The sequence below is a fragment of the Belonocnema kinseyi genome, chromosome 2, assembly GCF_010883055.1.
Source record: "Belonocnema kinseyi isolate 2016_QV_RU_SX_M_011 chromosome 2, B_treatae_v1, whole genome shotgun sequence".
NCBI classification, from domain to species: domain Eukaryota; kingdom Metazoa; phylum Arthropoda; class Insecta; order Hymenoptera; family Cynipidae; genus Belonocnema; species Belonocnema kinseyi.
Window position 1 is genome coordinate 63,380,443 of NC_046658.1, and position 18,610 is coordinate 63,399,052.

The window sequence follows — 18,610 nt, forward strand, 5'->3', positions numbered from 1 at the left end:
CTAATCATGAAATGAGTCTATGGATGGTTTATGGTATAAAGAATTTTAAGGTAAGTGTAAATTATTATTTCATGTTTTATTTGTTTTCTTCTTCCAAAAGGCAAGAAGTTTATCATGAATAGTGAGGAATTTGAAATATGTGGATATAGACAAGTGGTATCTTTGTTCATAAATCGATCCCAACAATTGGAAGGTGTTCTGTTTTTTTTTTTAATTTTCGGGTTCTCAGGCTTAAATAACGTAATTCGGATACAAATAAATACTTTTATTTATTTGCCATTTTTCTGAGCCTGATTCATTTTCAATTCATTATATCGAATAGAGCGTAAGTTTCATGCTTAGCGAGTAAGTAGTATGTGCGTGCATCTTCCCAGTGATTAAAGCTGCATGCACTCAGTGCAAAGTGGAGTAACGAGGAACGTGTTACTGTAAACTGGACTCTATGTTGACACCACATTCTAAAGTTTTACAGTGATAAAAGAACCTGAAGAACTAATACAAGTTTATTTTAATATAAATAAATCGATTTAGGTATCAGTATCGCCTTAAATTAAAAAAGTCAAATTGAAAAATGTCTTCATCATTGTTTAGCTATCATATTCTAGATTGGTAGATTTTTGAATGAATTAATGAAGTTTAAATATAAAGTGTTAATTACGATGCTTTTAGAGCAACGGCCGTTGTTCTAAAAGAAAAGGTTCCGAGATCCTAGTTCTTGCGCCAAAACGTAAATAAAATCCAGGAGAACTTCCTTGAATTAATATCCTTAAATTTCTCTCCTTGTAGTGAACCGTTTCCAAGTAAATAGCGGGTATATATTTTCTTAATCTATTTATGAACCTAGACCCTCTTGTAAATATTTCAATTAACTCATCATAGAGTTGCATAAAATCTTTGGAATTACTAAAAAATTGTTAAATTACTCCTGTACACACAATTTGTTCATTTTTCAGGAACTGGACACAGTAGCTTCCGAAAATATGAAAACCGTATAATTTTTAGCAGTTTAGTCGACGTGTAACCTACAATATTTAACCGATTCCTCTAAAACTCTTATGATAAATTTACTAAATAATTTGCATAGGAATATTTTAGGAAATTTTTAATAAATTATCATTTATAAAGGTATTTTACTCTTTAGCCCTAAAATTTGGATTTAGCAGTTTAGTTGACCTATAGCCTAAAATACTCAACGATTTGGTTCTAAAATTTTAGGATTAAAATAGATGAAGCTCCAGAGTAATTTGTGAGACAATTTTTATTTATATCAAGAGATATTTCTTTTCTCAGGTCCATAATTCGCTTTTTACTGATTTAGTCAACGTGTCATAGTTAATATAGTCATTATGATGAGCAAATATAGCATATATAAAAAATTATATAGTTCTTATTTTTAAATATGTATTTGATTTAACTAAATTTCTTATTTAAAAAGAAGTGAAATCTCTCCAAGAACATTTACAATACAAAAAGTTCCATCTAGTAAAAAGTTATCAGTACAATGAACATATGAAATTCATTAAACATAAATTAAATTGAAAATAATAAAGATAAAGAGAAAACATGAGAAATTCTCTAGATTTTTTCTTTTTTTTCTCAATAATTATTTTTATATTAAATATAAGGTCAAAAAATATAACGAAAATACGGTAATAATTATTACGGTATTTTTTTTCGCGGATTTTTTAAATCTTTACGGTAATAATATTTCTCAAGTGGAACGATGGTCGTGAGGGCTAAAGCGTAGGCTTCGAATTCACTCCATCGGCTTGCGGGTTCGATTCCTCCGCCTCGCACTGTGGAAGAGCCTCGGTGGCCCATGCGGTGAACACTAGCTTAAAAAGGTAAGTTGTTCGTTTTCGGAGAGTCGCGGGACCGGTACCTCTAGAGCAAAAGATTTTCTCTAAGTACTTAAAAGTTGTTGCTCTTGGTTGTTTAGCACCCACCTACAAATGTAGGCCCAAGTAAGCGTGTGGGGGGGGGGGGGGGGGGGGGGGGGGTATGCAAATGAGTAGGGAAGAAGGTGCAAGAAAATGTAAACCCTTAGGGGGACACATTAGAAGCTTCCATTCCAACTAATAATATTTCTCGGTAACAAAATTTTTCTCTGTAGTTCGCAAAATCACGTGAAATTTTGACAAACTATTTGCTAAGCTATAAAAAATTCCCAAATATACAAACAAAAAACTAGTAAATATATGTTTATGATAGTGAAATAAGGTCGGCTTTCTTACATTTTTTTTTACAAAAAATTCTTTATAGGTGAAATTAAAATAAAAAAATGTCTTTATTTTTCGAGCGCGCCAGTATTTTTAAATAGCATACTTACTTCAGAATTAGTTGGAGCATTAATTAACTAAAAGTGCTTTACAAGGGTAGTGTGTTGAGGAGTAGCGTGCAGTGGAGTGGAGTTGAGGGGGGCTGACGGAAAGGCGAGACAGGCAGGAAGAGGGCTGTTCAGTCAAGTTGTACTGTACATAGGGCTGCGCAGTGCACTTTTGCGGTTCGTGAGGCTGCGCAGTATAATTGCAATATACTGAAGAGTGTGCAATACAATGTTATTTTTGCAATAATAAGGTTGCGCATTGCAGTTTTACGAAATTAAGAGATGCCTATTGTGTGGCTCGCGTCGCAACCACGTCAGGTCGGGTTAGATTAGAAAATATTATGCCAAATTCGCTGTTATCGCCGTGATATTGTTTTGCTTACATCGAACTTAAAATGTCAAAAGCAAAAATTACATTGCGAGTTCGGAAACACAGAACTGTTAGTGAGATTTCTTATATACGCAATGAAGACTAGGATAAACTTCCGAAAAGCGATTACCTGCGATTAATTCGAAATTTCGTATGCCTATGTATTTTGATGCGCTGATCACGAATATGATAGTGAAAATACCTGCAAATTTTATTTTTAAAGTCAACTCCCCCCCCCCCCCCCCCCCCCCCAAACTATAAAAATTTCATGTTTTTCCGTTTATTTCAGTCCATAATAAAATTTTACAAAAAGGTTTTAAATAAAAGTTATAGATCTTCCAATAACACACATTTTATATTAAAAATGTTTCTACCCTATGACTGATAGTTTTCGAGAAAATATGCGATAAATATGAAAAATTATCTAATAATTTTTACCTGTTTTTGGAATATTTTAAATAGAATCTTCAGATATTTATATTGTCAAGGTCGCATTTATATTACTTGAAAAAATTACTTTATACAAAACATACGAATTTTCGGACTAGTAACATTATAGATTAAATGCTTTTGATATTTTCCCGAACATAATCTCACTTTTAAAATCTCCTTCCTCGTGTCTCATATGTGTTAGTCAAACAAAAGACATTCCAAAAGAATATTAAAAAGATTCAAAAATATTTATAATTTTAATTTAATTATGAATGTGTGTGTGTGCAATAAAATATTCAAAACTTTTTAAATTTGATTAATTATAGGAATAAAAATAAAAGGTGCCATATCTGGTCCCTACTTTGGATGCTCAGATCTGGGCCCTGTTGGGTAGGGTGTTTCATTTACAGTTTAGCGCTAGACAGATTATCCTATCGGGGCCACATTTTTCCTGTCGGAGCCCGACCGGCTTCCCACCAAAATCTCTGCACGGTGATGCACATTGCAGATCGCTTGTACACTGGGTTATGCAGTGAAGTTTCATTAGAAGGGGAAGGATAAATGCTTTTATTATTTTCATATTCGACGGTAGAATGCGTCATATTGAACTGTATTAGAGTCTTCTAACAAAACCCTCTATGTCCAAGCAATTTTGTCGTCAAAAGATATCTACAAATAAGTGATGAATAAATTCGAACATAATATGCTAATTTTCTATCATTGCTTTGGCGCCAATGATTGTTTTTAGATTGCTTACCATTACTGTCAGCGAGAAAATGGTAGGCATCTGCCTATGAAGCTTAGCAACTCAGCCAAGAAAAAGCTAGCCCAATAAAACACGGACATATAAAAGCTATAAGTGTTCTACGTAAATGAGTTTGAAGACGTTTATGTTGATAATTTTGTGTGCTTTGCAGACGGAAAAATGTGAACAAAAAAGTAAGGATTTTTGTACAAAAATGCACAACTATATTGTCTTCAGTTCTAATAAAGATATTAAAGCGATTCAAACTGCAAATTGTAACATACAGACTTTTTAAAGATTTCCAATCTCCCGGAAGGAAGTGAGACTTTTTCTCTTTGATAAAAAATGGACAACAATAACTCACCCTCATATTACAAAACGGGTGAGCTTCAGTCGTTCTTATTTTCCGCAAGTTGCCCATTTTGTATTCAGCTGTAATAGGATTAGCACGAAAGCATCTGATGCATTTTCGTACGATTTTTCGTCCTTGATTGCGATCATCGAGGTCACAGTCTTTACATAAGTATTAGCAAACTCAGAGGGTATCTTCCGTTGACTGATTTTGGAATTTAACACAAAGGCATTACAAAGTAAATTATTTTATTGTTCACGGAACTCCACGAAACTCCTAACGTATTTAATGTTTGTTCATTGTTGAATTGAAGATGTTCATTGACGTTATTCTCTGGGATCCCTTGTAGGAGTTGCGTTTCATTTGACGCCCATTGTCGTATATTCAAGACACCGAGATATAAAAGTTTGATTACATTATCGCGAATGCGAAATCCTTGTTCTAATATTTCCGCATCTGTAATAAGATCATCTACATATAGATCTTTTTTAAAAATAACCGCTGCATTCGGATATTTTTAACCTTCATCGTCTGCTAACTGTCGAAGTGCGCGTATTGTGAGGAATGGAGATGAACTCATTTCAAAAGTGGCGGTATTTATTTCAAAGGTTCACATTGATTCCATCGAATCTCTACAGAATTAGTTGAAATTTTCTATCTTCTTTTCGGATTTTGTAATGACGATACCTTTTTTCGATATCGCCAGTTGATACGTAATTGTGAAGTCGGTATCTAAGAATGTGTTAGACAACGTCGTCTTGGATAGTGGGTCCTACCTCAAGCGTGTCATGCAAAGAAAGACCGGAGTTGGATTTCGCTGATCCATCGAATACCACCCTTACCTTTGTGGTAAAACTATTTTCTTTGAGTACCGCATGATTTAGTAAATAAAACCCGAATTGTTGCTCATCACGTGTGATAACATTGGCGAAGTTTAACAAATTTTTTAATGATTGATAAATATTGATTTTTTAAATATATAACTCTATTTGAATCGTCGCTCCAGGACATTAACAAGTTTTAAAGCCATTAATGGTGACTCTCCCAATGACTCACGATTGTTGCGGAATGGCAAAGCAACTACATATCGGTCGGAAGTATTGCGAGTTGTGCGTTTTCGAAAATGTTTTTCGCAATTTTGTTCATAGTTCTGCGAATTCGCTTAAAAATGGATCATGCAATTTTTTTATGTTAGAAAGCAGCAATCGCTTGTGTACCTTTTTTTTATCAACTCTGACGGTTGCCGTACCCTTTTATTTTGCATCACTCTGCTATTAATCTTCTCTTCATAGAACTCGAGAACTTTCTCAGTGGTACTCTTTGGTAGATTTTTGTCACTTTTCGGAGCAGAAATTGCCAGAACTCCTGCTGATTCTTTCAAATTGTTTGCTTTTTGAGCCACTCTCTTAGAAGTACTGAATTCGGAACATATTTTACAAGTTTACCAACAATCAGGAGCTACTATAAGGATAGTCAACCGGAGGCGATCCATTCAGAAGTTCTTCTAATTCATCTGCCCTGGATACGCACTTCCTCTTGATTGGATCTGATTTAGATGCTGCATCTGAATCTATTGCTTTTACAGATATCGTACTGTCCAGCGACTTCAACATGTCATCGTCAATATACGTAGTCGCACATGTTCTACATGTTTTTTAATGCGCAGGTGAATGTGGGAATTTTGCTAACATTCGTTTCAAAAATTTTCTTAAACGCTTACCGATATGCCTATCGATATTCAAAGGATTAGCGCATCCCTTTTAAACAAATTAATATGAATTTTTGATTTCTTTGGACTAAAATGCACAAACTTTAAGTGAACAGGAAAAAAATAACATCAACTGATAAATGATCACTACGCAGAGAAACAAGAGTTCTCAAAATTAGTCACCGCGATTGACAAACGCTTGAGAAACGACACACGAACAACAAACAATTAAAGATGGAATGAAAAAAAATCATGATATAAAACTCGTTAGGTAGGGAGGTCAGACTTCTGTTTATCCGCCACAACAATTGGAATGACCAAGTGGGAAATTTTGTGCGATTAATAGTAGCTTGGTGTTTTTATGAAAAATGACACACGCATGTCAAATAATTGAACGGTTGGGTGCAACAACGAACAACCGTTAAATTTAGGAACAAATTAAACTGCTTAATGATAACTAACTCGCTTGGAAAGAAGACCAGAGTTCTCTTCGTGAGTGACCACACGATTATCATAAACAACGAAAGAATGTTTCTTTATTGCTTTTAGATGTAGCTTGTTGTTTCGTGATGAATGGAACATGAACGTCGGATAATTAATGGGCAAATGGGAGGCCATATTCTGACCTCATATTCGTGATCATCGACCCGAAAACCCCCTGAGTAATAATTTACAAGTCGATCAGGTTGATTTGAATCATTCAAAACTTGATTGTTGGCTTAAATCCATCACATCGGATCCGCCATTTTGAATTCTTATATTCTGACTCCAGAATCGTAATCAGTGACCCCGAAACCGCCTCTGGGGTGACTTTTAACCTGTTTCGAGTAATTGTTGCTTTTTAATTAATGCTATTAACTGAACATCGATGACTTTTGCCCCTTCCAGGCGACATAGGAGAGTCGCCATATTTAATTATCTTAAAGACCACGATGCATTTGAAAGTACACGTCGAAACGAAGATTTAAGCCCTTGAAAGTCTTAATTGGTTGCTTGAACCTACCAAGAAAAGGACAAGAGTCAAATCACCGCGATGAGCATGAAATTCCTACGAATAATGTGCCGTAGAGTACTAACGGACAAAGTAAGTAATGAAATAATCCTCAAAGAATGTAGTGAAGAGGAGAGACTAGCTGACATATGTGAAAGTAATTAGTCAAGATGGTTTGGGGATGTTGAGAGAATGAAACGTGACCGACTTACGAAGCAAGTATGTCAAGGTCAAGTAAATGGCAGCGTTTCCAGAAGCAGACCATGGAAATAATGAATAGAATGTGTAAATAATACACTAAGTCGAAGAGATATAGAAAGCCATAGAAACACAAAAACTTGCATGACAAAATTTATGGACTAGAGATCACTAGAAAGATTGATCAGCGACATGGGTCGGAGCAGTGCTGCGGAATGAACGTGTTATTTACACAAACAACACGGGAATTCCAGATCAGTATGAAAATATATACCCTGAAAGGTAAAAGGTATTTAAAGGCTTAATGGTGTAATAAAAAAAAATACAATGAAGGATTTTACATGATTAACCTATGAAGAAAAAGAAATGCCTACAAGTGCTTTCTAATTCTCCGTTTTGAAAAGAACGGTGTAAACGCTGAACCACATTGTAAGTTTTTTTATGAATTGATCTACTGTCCGCAATCCCTGAAAATCAAATATATTTTTTGCTACATAAAGTGTAATCAACAGTTATTTGACGGTTATGATGGAATGATCCATATCTTTTTGACTCTTTAATTTTTCCTGTTCCACTATTCGATCTGCGGAAGTATTATAATAAGTTATATGATTAAAGACCGATCTTTAACTGAATTGACTTGATTTGATTCGGCGCGGCGTGAAAGGTATGCGAAAAATCTCGCCCACAGCCTTAATGCAGAATTATCCTTCATGATTGTTTACGTCGTAAAGATGATCCGTTAGGTGAATTCAAGGTGTGTCGGAAGTTTAGTAATGCATGTGGCATTCCTGGTAGAACGAAAACATTTGGTTAAAGAAAATACATTCATATTTTGAAACTTTATTATTAATTATTTTATTATTATACAAAATATGCCTAGCAGAATTTATAGCAACCGGCTTCTTGGTATTTTTATTTCAAACTGACACACATTTGTCAATCTACGGACATAAGAGATGTAATTACGTTCCTCTTACATCCTGTTACTTTGTTGTACATATTCCTTATTTTGTACAAACATGTATTCTTGTTATATATTTAATTGAATGAATTATTTTGATCTTTACAAGACGATAATGATACCTGAAAATAGAACAAATTTAGTTTTTTTTTAAAGAGTTATTTATATTTCTCCTAATATTAATAGTAAATATAATTACTCACTTTAAATATAGTTCTTTGAAAAATCTTTCAAAGAATAATAAACTTTAATAATTCACCTCATGTTTTTAGTAGATATAATTAGTTACTTTATATACACTACAAAGTGTGACGTTATGCTCTAGGTAAGTAGTGTTTAAACTTATTTGCTACGGTAAACGAACGCTGACGTAATTATGTCGTGTTAACGGCCTATAAGAAGAAGAATGACATCAGAATTCACTTTACTAATAATTCGCGTCGCATTTGTGCTTGAGTGTCTCCAAGATGAAGTTTAGAACCAGATTAAAATCAGTGTTTCTTATGTTATCTCTCATATCTATTACTAGTTCTAGTAGTTTTGAAAAAGAAGCTGCGAGGACAGATACACTCGACTTTACGTCAGGTAAACGTAAGTTAGTTTGACTCTGTTAAATTAAAAAAATTCAATAAAGAAGAAATCTCAACATGGAATTAAAAGTAAGGAAAAGATCAAATTCAACTAATTTTTACTCTCCTTACTTTATTTCCTCCTAGGGACTTTCATATTTGGCAAGTTGCTGCTAATACCATTTCTCGCAACAATTGGTTTAAAGTTCCTGGCACTTTTGCCAGTCATGCTCTCGAAAATAGCACTCCTTGGGATTATGAATTTTATAGCATCGAATTTGAATCTTCTCCTATCAGTGGTATTAGGCCTAAAAAATTCATTTATGAAAAACCGTTGGAGTTGGTATGAACAAGACACACCGCAGTTTGAAATTTCACCAATTGAAACTGCTCCATCCACAACGAAATTCGACTTTCTTCTAGATTCACATTCCGCTAAAGGATCAAAAGTGTTTCGAGTTATACCAAGTGGTGATGCGGGTATCAGTAATTTTCTAAATCTTAATAAGCGTGAAAAAACTTATCATTACATAGTGGATCCGAAAATAACGAAAAAGGTGCAAGCTCCTTCAATAGTGAAACCGAGTCTTAAAAATAAAAAATATTACTGCCATTTAACAGACAGGGATTCAAAGGAAGGAGGGAAGTACAAATGTTTGTGGATTGATATCTCTCAAACCCAATTAAAAAGAAAAATTGTTGCTCTACCGCTGGATTCTGCAATGCAAAATTATGAAGAAACTCGTTTTCCTGTTTATTTTGGGTCAGTCTCTGATTTAAGTAGTCGAAAAGAAGAAAAAAATGTTACCAATTCAATTTTAAGCTCATTACCAGGAGGAATGAATGGCTGAATTTCTTGGAATTTCGCAGCAAATGAATGAGGGAAGGAACGAAGGGAAAAGTATGGAACGGCTGGACCGCCTCCTTTCGGTAAACCGCTTTCTCCATCCGGGATGACAGGGTCGAAAGATACGTTCTCCAGAAGTCCAGATGGTCCTGATCGATCGAGAGAGAATCGATGCTTTTGTCTCGGAGAAAACGGACTTTCATTTTCTGGCAGACCATGTCCTAGACTATTCTTGGTCGCAAAGATACATACGTTGAATGCTGATTATGTCCAGTACATAATGAATGTTTTTTTTTTATATTTCTAATTTTGCGAATAGAGCCCACATGTTTTAAACCTTTTTTTTTGTCGCAAGAGTTGAATGAAAGTGAAGTTGTTTGAATGGGACATGAAAGAAGCCATTGCTTAAAGTAATCTTAAAATTTTTTAACACATTTTAAGAAATTTGTTCAATAATTTAATTTTTTTATTTCTTATTTTTCTTTAATCTAATTCCAGTAATTGAGAAAGAAAAGAAGCAAAAAAGTTTTAAGTTGTAAAAGTTATAACTTTGCAAACTTTTAAGAGTTTTAATTTTTAAAAAAGTTTTAAACTTTTTAACTTTAAAAAAAATTGTAAACTTTTTAACTTTTCAAGATTATTCGGAACGGCTTTAATGAGACTGAGAGAAAAATCTCGTCAAACTAAGAAATTTTCTGCTGGTGAAAAATAGTGTCTTCAGTAACATGTATTACACATAAAATAAAATTGAATAATTTTGTAAATCAGGAACAGTCTTTAAAAAGCATTAGTTTTTCTTGTCTAATATACATACTTATGCATTTTAGTTTAATTTCTTTAACTTCATGTGTGTACTAGTACCAAACGTCAAGTTTTTTTACAAACTTACTATTCTAAGAAATGTATATATGCGTAAGTAAAGCTTCTCTTGTAATCACTGCATTGCAGTTCAAAAAACTATCCACAATGTACAATTAAATATACGATTAAAGTTCAAGAACATCTCCTGGAAATCATTATTAAAAATTAACAGAAAAAATAAGTTCTGCACCCTTTATTACAATTTTTATGCTGTTTTTCTAGCTCATTCATGTAAAGTACAAAATTATTATTAAATTCCGAAATATTATTTAAATCATTTAATGTTACAATCAATAAAGAAAATTATAAGTATTTTTTCTTTGTCAAATAAGTACCTGTATGCGAATTATCACAGCACGATTTTTTAAATAGTATTTGAGAAACATATTGTTTAATAAGAGTACATAAAAAATTTTCTCATTGTATTTTGAATTTTGGTTTGAAATATGTACAAGTATTTTATAAATCGCTTAGTTTGCAAGGCGAGAAAGCTTGCGTCTTCGTGATGTAGGTGGCAGCAGTGAAAAGGAATGGGTTGGTTCCAAAGATTTTATTAAAGAATAAATAATTATTTAAAAGTACATTTATGAGGTATTAAAATAATTAACCATCACGCAAGGAATAAAAAGTGAAAAATGGCAAAATTTAATTAAATTAAAAAAATTGTTTAAAGTTTGTAAATACTGTTTTCGCAGAAAAACTTCGATTGTTTTTTTGATTTATTAAATTTTTGATTTTATTTGCCTTTTCTCGTAAATCTATGCTCGAAAATAGCACTAAAAGAACATAAATTTACTGTGCCTGCAGCATTTTCCACCAGAAAGGCTTTGAATTTGACTTTTTTTTTACAGAATACATTTTTTTTTACTCATTTTTAAGCCCTTTAAATGCGAAACAAAATATTTAGTTCTCCTTGAGATGAATAAACTTCCAAATTAGGAAAAATTTTGTTACATTTAAAACTGTGTAAGAAAAGTACCTACAATAAAAGAATTTCATAAATTTAGAATTGCGTTTTCTGGAGTTTTTTGTATGTCAGAAGATGTTTTTTGGTCCCTAAGGTTATTATATTAATTTCTAAAAGTCTAATCTATTATCTTTAAGCAAAATTTTGAATTTTAGTAAGTGTTATTTGAGATTATAAACTCAGTAAAAAAAGGTTTTATAAAAAAATTGAATAAGATGAGTTATGTGTGTTTTATGAAGATTTGTTATGGCAGAAAATAGCTATTGAAGTGTTTCTGCGTTTGACTTTTCTTTATTTTGTATTAGTTAGGAGAGTTTATAAATTTTTAAAACAGGTTCTGAATGAAATATCGTACTTTCAAACCGTTTACAATTATATTAAGAAAGAATTTCGCAAGAATTTGATTAAATTTTCTGCTGTTCCTAATACTGCAGTCAACAAACTAAAAAAAGGTGAGAAAAAGTTGATTTGATTTTTTATATATATTAATTGAGTTTCTCAAAAATTTATAATTTTCCATTGAACAACTTATGAACAAACAGTCAATCCCAGGAATAAATTTTATCTTGAAATTAGATAAAAGCACTGCTGCACGTTTATCTGAAGAAAGATAAAATTTATCTGACAAGTTTATTAACGCTGCATTAATTTTTTTAATCGTCTCAATTTATTTAAATGATTTTAACCAAAAAGTTATTCACCTGCACTTACAAAAAACATAGACTGCACTTCGGTTAGTTTATACTTTATAGTGTTTGTTGGCCATTTTTGAAGTCTTCTTTAGGGTCGACAGAAACTGAAGGTCTGTTCAGCTAAAGTAAAGGACTAAACTTGGCTGAATATCCACTATAAAGTATAAACTAACCACAGTGCAGCCTATGTTTTCTGTAAGGGTAGGTGAATGATTTGTTGGTTAAAATCATTTAAATAAAGTGAGGCGATTTAAAAAATGAATATCGCGAGCATTTTGAAAATGGAAGACATTTTTTCGGTGAACCGAGAGTCTAGACGCAGCCGTTTGATAAATCACGTATGTCAAATACATATTTTCGTCAGATAAATTTGATCTTTTGCCAAATAAATGTTATCTTTCGTCAGGTAAACATGCTACAGCTTTTTTATCCAATTTAAAGATCAAATTAATTCCTGAGATTGAATGTGTAATTACGAAAATATTTTACGTGAAGTAAATTTCAGTTCAATAATGTTCAGGTTCAAGATGTTTGTATTGGATTTCCCTGGGATTTTGAATACTTATTCGCGAAAATAGTATTTGATCCGGTGATTACCAATACATCTTTGAGGCTCACAGTGCAATCCTTTCTGTTGACTCAGATTTAAAAACATCTGAAGAATTTTCTCTAGAATTTTTTTGGCATCCGAAAATGTACTTGCTCTGCAACAAAATAATCAGTGGCATATCTAAAGTTTAATAGAATATAATAGAAATTGATTTTAATTTTGAATATAAATGACCAATTTTGTTATTAAAATTTAAAAACATCCAGTAGCAGAATTTGTAAAACAAAAAGCTCATAATTTTTCAATTTTAGATCTAACAATAAATTAACATTCAACGTAAACAATGCATTTCCAAAACATTGTATATTTTAATGAATTGAGAGTTTACTTAATTGAAATGCGGATCAATAATAATATGAAATACTTTTTTTTATTGAGATAAAAATGAATTAATGTTGCTAGATAAATTTCAAATTTTCCAAAATTTACTGTGCCAAAATTTAGGATTTCCCAGACTTAGCAAATTTTTTTCGAATCCTTTTCCACCAGTAGAAAAGCCTTTTATACATGAAGTAATTTTTTCACTATTCTTGTAGATTTCTAAACTGTTTTCTAAAACCAGGGGGCCATTAAACATATGAATTATCTCCTACACATGACGAATTAAAAAGCTCGAAAAAATTAAAGGGTTATCTAAAACTTACAGAAACATAAAAAATTGACATAAACGAAAATAAGAATTTTTTAATCACATTTTGCGAACGAGCTAGTGGAAGGCTTTTGTCAATCATTGCTAAAAAAGAAGAGGTAAAAAATATTCTAGAGTGTTAATCATCTCCGGTATCTTGATAAAAATAAAAAACCATGAAACCAATAAGTGGCGAATACCAGTACTAACTAAATAATGGGGAAAAAGCGCCTGGATTTAAAAGAAAAAGTTTTGTAGTATGTTTGTATGAATGCTAATATTTTTTTAATTTAAGTTTTTTTTAACACTTGCTTGCTATTTTTGTAAAAAAATAATTCAAAAATATTTTTTTGATGTGATGTTTGATTCTTCCATCTTTTTGCTTCAAAACTGTCTACTTATTGCATTTCATTTTCCTCGAAAATAGAGTTTACGTCTCTTCATGATAATTGTCATTGAGTACGAGGTTTTTTTTTAATTAAACTAGAAATTTCATGTCTTTCACCAAACTAAAAGATGAAATTATTCGCAACATTTTTATAATATATTAAAAAATAATCCCTGTATAAATGAAAAAAAGTTTGAATAACAATTTTGGATTAATGTTTCAGAATTTCTACAGAATGTTCTCCAAGAAGGCTTAACATGTCCATATTCTCTTCGCGCCAGAAGCGTCTTTAAAATGAATGTTCCAACTTCAATTTAGTATATAATACTATCTACACTTGTTTATCATTGTTCAATAGTATGACTTCAAATGTTTTTCCTTTCCATTCCTATTAGGTATGCAAAATTTTTCCGGAACAAGTTGAGAAATACGAAATAAGTTAAGCATGCACTACCAGAGAAAATGTGGAAATCGACTAATTTTCACTCAGTTGCATATGTTTCAATAACTAACATGAAGATTCAATATAGAAAACTATTAGTATCAGTTCGAGAGTAAGTCAGATTAAAAGTTAATAAATACACATCATCTAGTACGGCGGGCTCCATCCGAATATAACCGAGCCAAGCGTTCTTTAACCTCTTTAATCGAACGAGAGGTCTTAAACAATTCTATGTATTCTAGTAAAAACATGGTTGTACACTTTATATTCGTTATCTAACCAAATTACTTTTCTAAAGACTTATTTGATCCTGAATTTTTAAATCTCTTTCCAACTTATGGGACAAATATCTAATCTTAAATACTATAGAAATTTGAGAATATATGCAGCTCAAATTTTACAATAACTTGGCCTCATCATTTCAACATTTATCTTCACTTTAGATTATAATTTACAAAATTATTACTTTGTCAACGAGCTTTTAATCAACTGTTTCGAATAAAATTTACCTGAAGTAGGTCGATGGAGACAAAATAAATACATCAATGAAAAAAATTCAAACAAGAAGAAAAAATTTCTTCAAAGACGCATATGCCTTTTTTTATTAAATATGTATCTATATCGCGAGAATTCCTGCCACATCAGGATGTAAACAAGATATCGATTGCCCATGCGATCGGTACTCCGACCACTACAAGTCACTTGTAGCTCTAGTTATACCCTGCAACAGAGTATATAGCACATACTGGAATAGCGTAAACGTAAAGGGAAGTGGAACAAAAGAGAAAGGCATACGGAGATGAACTGGATTCTCTCAATGATTTTCATCTTTCTCCCTCTTCCTTCCTCCAACTCTCTCCCTCTTCCTTATTTTTTACCAACATTCCTGATTTTTCTCTTTCTCCCATCATGGCATCATCGATCTTGATCCGCACGCATTTAACTCGCACTGGACACACCACTCATGACTGGTCCTTCGAGCCGGTCACATACTCACGCATGACAACCTTCTCCAGTAACCACTAACATCTTGCATGAGCTCAACGTTCTTCCATGGAATTGCAAACTTATTCTCGCAAAATTGCTCATTCGCTCTCGCATTCAATTCCGCATCTCCGACAATTAAACAACCGTTTATAATAATTATAATACCGTCATTCGATTTGGACACGTTCTCTTCCGCTCCACTAAAGTGTGCAATAGAGAAGAGTGCAGATGCATTTATGTAGGGCTCTGAAGCAATAGAATCGATGGCGAACAAAAACCCTGGAGTTCGGCGGTGATAAATCGATGGCATAGTCTCGTAACGCTCTGAAACACTTCAAAATAAAATGAAATAAAATTATAGGAAGAAAGATCACTAAATTGAACGAAAAACGTTTTGAAGACGAGAGAGAAAAGGTCTTTGGTCTTTTGTTTTCTTTTTTCGTGCTACAATCGCTGAAAAGAAGAGATAGATCTATGTATATAAGAGCATTTGCTGTGAGCAGGTTCCGTCATTCGAACCTCCGCTGTAGGTTCTTCCCAACGAGTTATCATTTTGTCGTCTTTGGACCACGCTAGGTGGATCCTTTGTACTAATTTTGGATTTAAAGGCTGAGTAGAATATCTAAGATGGTGCGTGGAAGTCAAAATTATATTTCTATCGGGTTAATTGTGAGTCTTATTTTTTTATCAACTGCGGGTTCCACTTCTACCAAAATTCTCAAGGGTGGTTGGAAGGGGTTTAGCGTGTCCTGTACGCGCGAAGATCCTCTGAATGTATCGGTTTCCTGTCATGGGGTGAGAATTGTGAGGAGAATCGTGCAACAAATGTTGGAGAAATCGTCGAATCAGAAAAGTTTGGAGCTCTTTGATGGGATCAGTTTGGTGGATACTAAGGGTGTAGGGTCGATAAGGAATGCGAGGGTTTTGAAAGGGTCCGGTAATTTTGAATCTGTTATTCAGTTTCTCGAGGGAAGAGAACTCAGGATCAAATTACCGAGTTTTTTCCCGAACAACCTGGAGGCTGCTTTTGTGGAGAACTTGCCTACTTCTTCTAATCAAGGTGAATTTGTATACAAGTTTCTGTATTTTTTATGAAATCTAAATTTCAGATAGGGATGTTAAAATTTCAATGAAAACGTTTATCTTGTATTAAAAAATGTTTTTCAAAAAGATAAATATTATTATGAATAAAATAATTGTTTCTATTATCAGGCCGAGGCTCAGGAGGTGGAGGAGGTGGAGGCAAAAAAGGCGATGGAGGTACCATGATGATGGCCCTAATGATGGGTACGTATTTATCTTCTATTTTCTTTATAATACATACAAAAATATAAACATGTTTGGGAAATAATAAATAAATTGAATCATCCTAACAAAAATCAAGGCAAGATATAAAAAATTTAAAGTTGTACAATTATATCTAAATTCAACGTATATTGATTGTAAATCTGTTTCATTTTTTTATAGCGGCTAAATGAGAATCTAAAAATTTTCCAGAGCTCCATATATTGCAATGTTATTAGTTTCAATCAAAATTATCATTTTAGAACAGGTGAAATATGCAACATGTCATAATATTGAGTACCGTCGACCGAGGTGAATCCCCAAAATAATTTTTAGAAAATCCTTAAAGGCTTAATAATTGTATTTTCAAACTGATTTTGGGATTAATAAATCATGCGATGTCCTTTATTAGTTGACCGTCTAAATAATTAATTGTATATTAATTTTTAAGAGACTAATATTGCTAAAAATGTGAACATTACACATCGATCAAACTATTGGAGGTTGAAGCCCTTCCGAAGAGAAATATAGTGCTTTCTAATCAGATTTTTTAGACCTCTTTTTTAAGTTATTCACAAATAATATAAATCCAAAGATTCCAGGGCGAATCGCTACAAACAAAGAAAAGTATTTTCATCCGAAGCGGCACTGTCTCGGGTGTATTCCCTACTAGTATTTTTTATTTGATAAAAATGTATTTTAGTAAGCTTTTATAGTGTTCTTATGAATATTTGATAAAAAATTCGAGGTGTCTTTGAATTTTTATTTGTTCTTATTTAAATCATAATTGATTGATTTAATTTTGTACTCATTTTAGTGCAGGATATACGCATATAGAACAGTACTTGGTAATAACCATGGAAAACGTTTACTTTGAAGTGTAGCGATTCGCCCTTAGGCGGGGTGAATCGCTGCCGCTGCCTATTACCGTGATACTTTTATTAACTAGTTTTCAGTTTACATCACTTTATGCAATATTTTTTTTGAGACTACACGGAACACATTATAACAACTACTTTGAATTTGAGACAATTCAGGCACTTTATACATCACGTCTAATATATTGTTTTTGAAAAACTGTAGCGATTCGTCCCAGTTGGCGATAGTTTTTAAATATAATGTTAAAGTATTATTTTATCAGATCATAATTATTTGAAAGATAATAAAATATAAATAGCTTAAAGTCATATAAAAAGTGTAATATTGACAAATGCATTCAATCAATTGCAAAAGGTTCAAAAAATCGAAAAACCAAATAAACAAATGATAACAAATTTTAATATTTTTTTCTTATTCTACATAACTAAACATTGCTAAGGAGAGAATCCCACGTAATAGCCTAAAAATTACGGTATTTTTGGCCATTTTTTGGCTGATGAAGATAATAACGAATCTTTCCAAAACCTTTGTGGCTTTTTTATTAAGGTACTTTTTTTAAGGTATTTAGGTATTTTAGGTATTAAAGTATTTATTAAGGTACTTTTGAAGTATAAAACAAATGTATTTCAGCCTGATACATAAATCATATTTTTATTTATAAGGGCGGATATCCAACATCTCCAAATTCAATAGGTCCATTTGTCCGCTGTCTAGCTTCTCATAGACGAGTCTAAAATAAACAAATCAAAAAGATTATTAAAGTTTAAATCCTTAGTTATTCGGTCAACCAAAAAAATTCTAAGAATTTTAATTTCACAAAATGGCGGCCATTTGAAAAGAATCAAATTTTTACTCAAAGATTCGCTTGGCGTTGTTTTTTTACGTGCGCGTGGTTAGACCTTGTATGGGTTGGATCATAGCGCTGTTTCGGAGATAAGGAGCTCAGCTACGGCTCTGGGATTTTCACTGTATGTTTTTGGGGCGCCAAGCTGTCGTTTGAGCAAAAAAACAAAAAATCAATTTTTTGCACTCGATACACAGCATTCCTCCCTCTATTTTTGATAATTTATGTATACTTATCCTCTTTAATAAATATATTATGCAATAATATTTTTTAAGCCAGACGAAAAAAAAATCGGGAAAAAATTTAATTTCTGATTCTTCTAAATCTACTGCCCAAATAGAATGCAACATATTCGTTAATTATTTCCCTGGCAATTAAATATCTCTCATGAAAAAATTATACATTGTGGGGAAAATCATAGATAATTTTAATACGAGGGTAGTTCAATAAGTCCTTAGAATGAAGTATAAAAACAATTTTTTTTGGGTAAATTTTTTTTTATTTTTCAACATAATCTCCTTGGAGC

General features: G+C 32.4%; 2 protein-coding genes across 3 annotated transcripts in view; both read left to right on the top strand.

Moving 5' to 3' along the window:
- The first annotated feature begins 8,536 nt into the window (after nt 1-8,536).
- On the top strand, nt 8,537-9,881 carry LOC117167669. Of its 2 annotated transcripts, none has more exons than XM_033352772.1 (2): nt 8,537-8,677; nt 8,803-9,881. In XM_033352772.1, the coding sequence occupies exons 1-2, from the start codon at nt 8,554-8,556 to the stop codon at nt 9,504-9,506; spliced, it is 828 nt and encodes a 275-aa protein (XP_033208663.1). In that variant the 5' UTR covers nt 8,537-8,553; the 3' UTR covers nt 9,507-9,881. The 2 variants fall into 2 exon arrangements, with proteins under 2 accessions (XP_033208663.1, XP_033208664.1); XM_033352773.1 differs by having other exon boundaries at nt 8,537-8,671.
- A 5,197-nt stretch (nt 9,882-15,078) lies between these two features.
- The window catches only part of LOC117167568, a 9,113-nt gene continuing 5,581 nt past the window's right edge, over nt 15,079-18,610 (top strand). The window contains exons 1-2 of the mRNA XM_033352601.1: nt 15,079-16,137; nt 16,290-16,364. Of these exons, the coding sequence (XP_033208492.1) occupies nt 15,705-16,137; nt 16,290-16,364 (508 nt within the window). The 5' untranslated portion in view covers nt 15,079-15,704. The remainder of the gene's footprint in view (nt 16,138-16,289; nt 16,365-18,610) is intronic.

Coding starts and splice junctions, on each gene's coding strand:
- LOC117167669 (XM_033352772.1), top strand. CDS start 8,554: ATGAAGTTTAGAACCAGATTAAAATCAGTGTTTCTTATGTTATCTCTC. Junction 8,678..8,802: donor CGACTTTACGTCAGGTAAAC/GTAAGTTAGTTT, acceptor ATTTCCTCCTAG/GGACTTTCATATTTGGCAAG.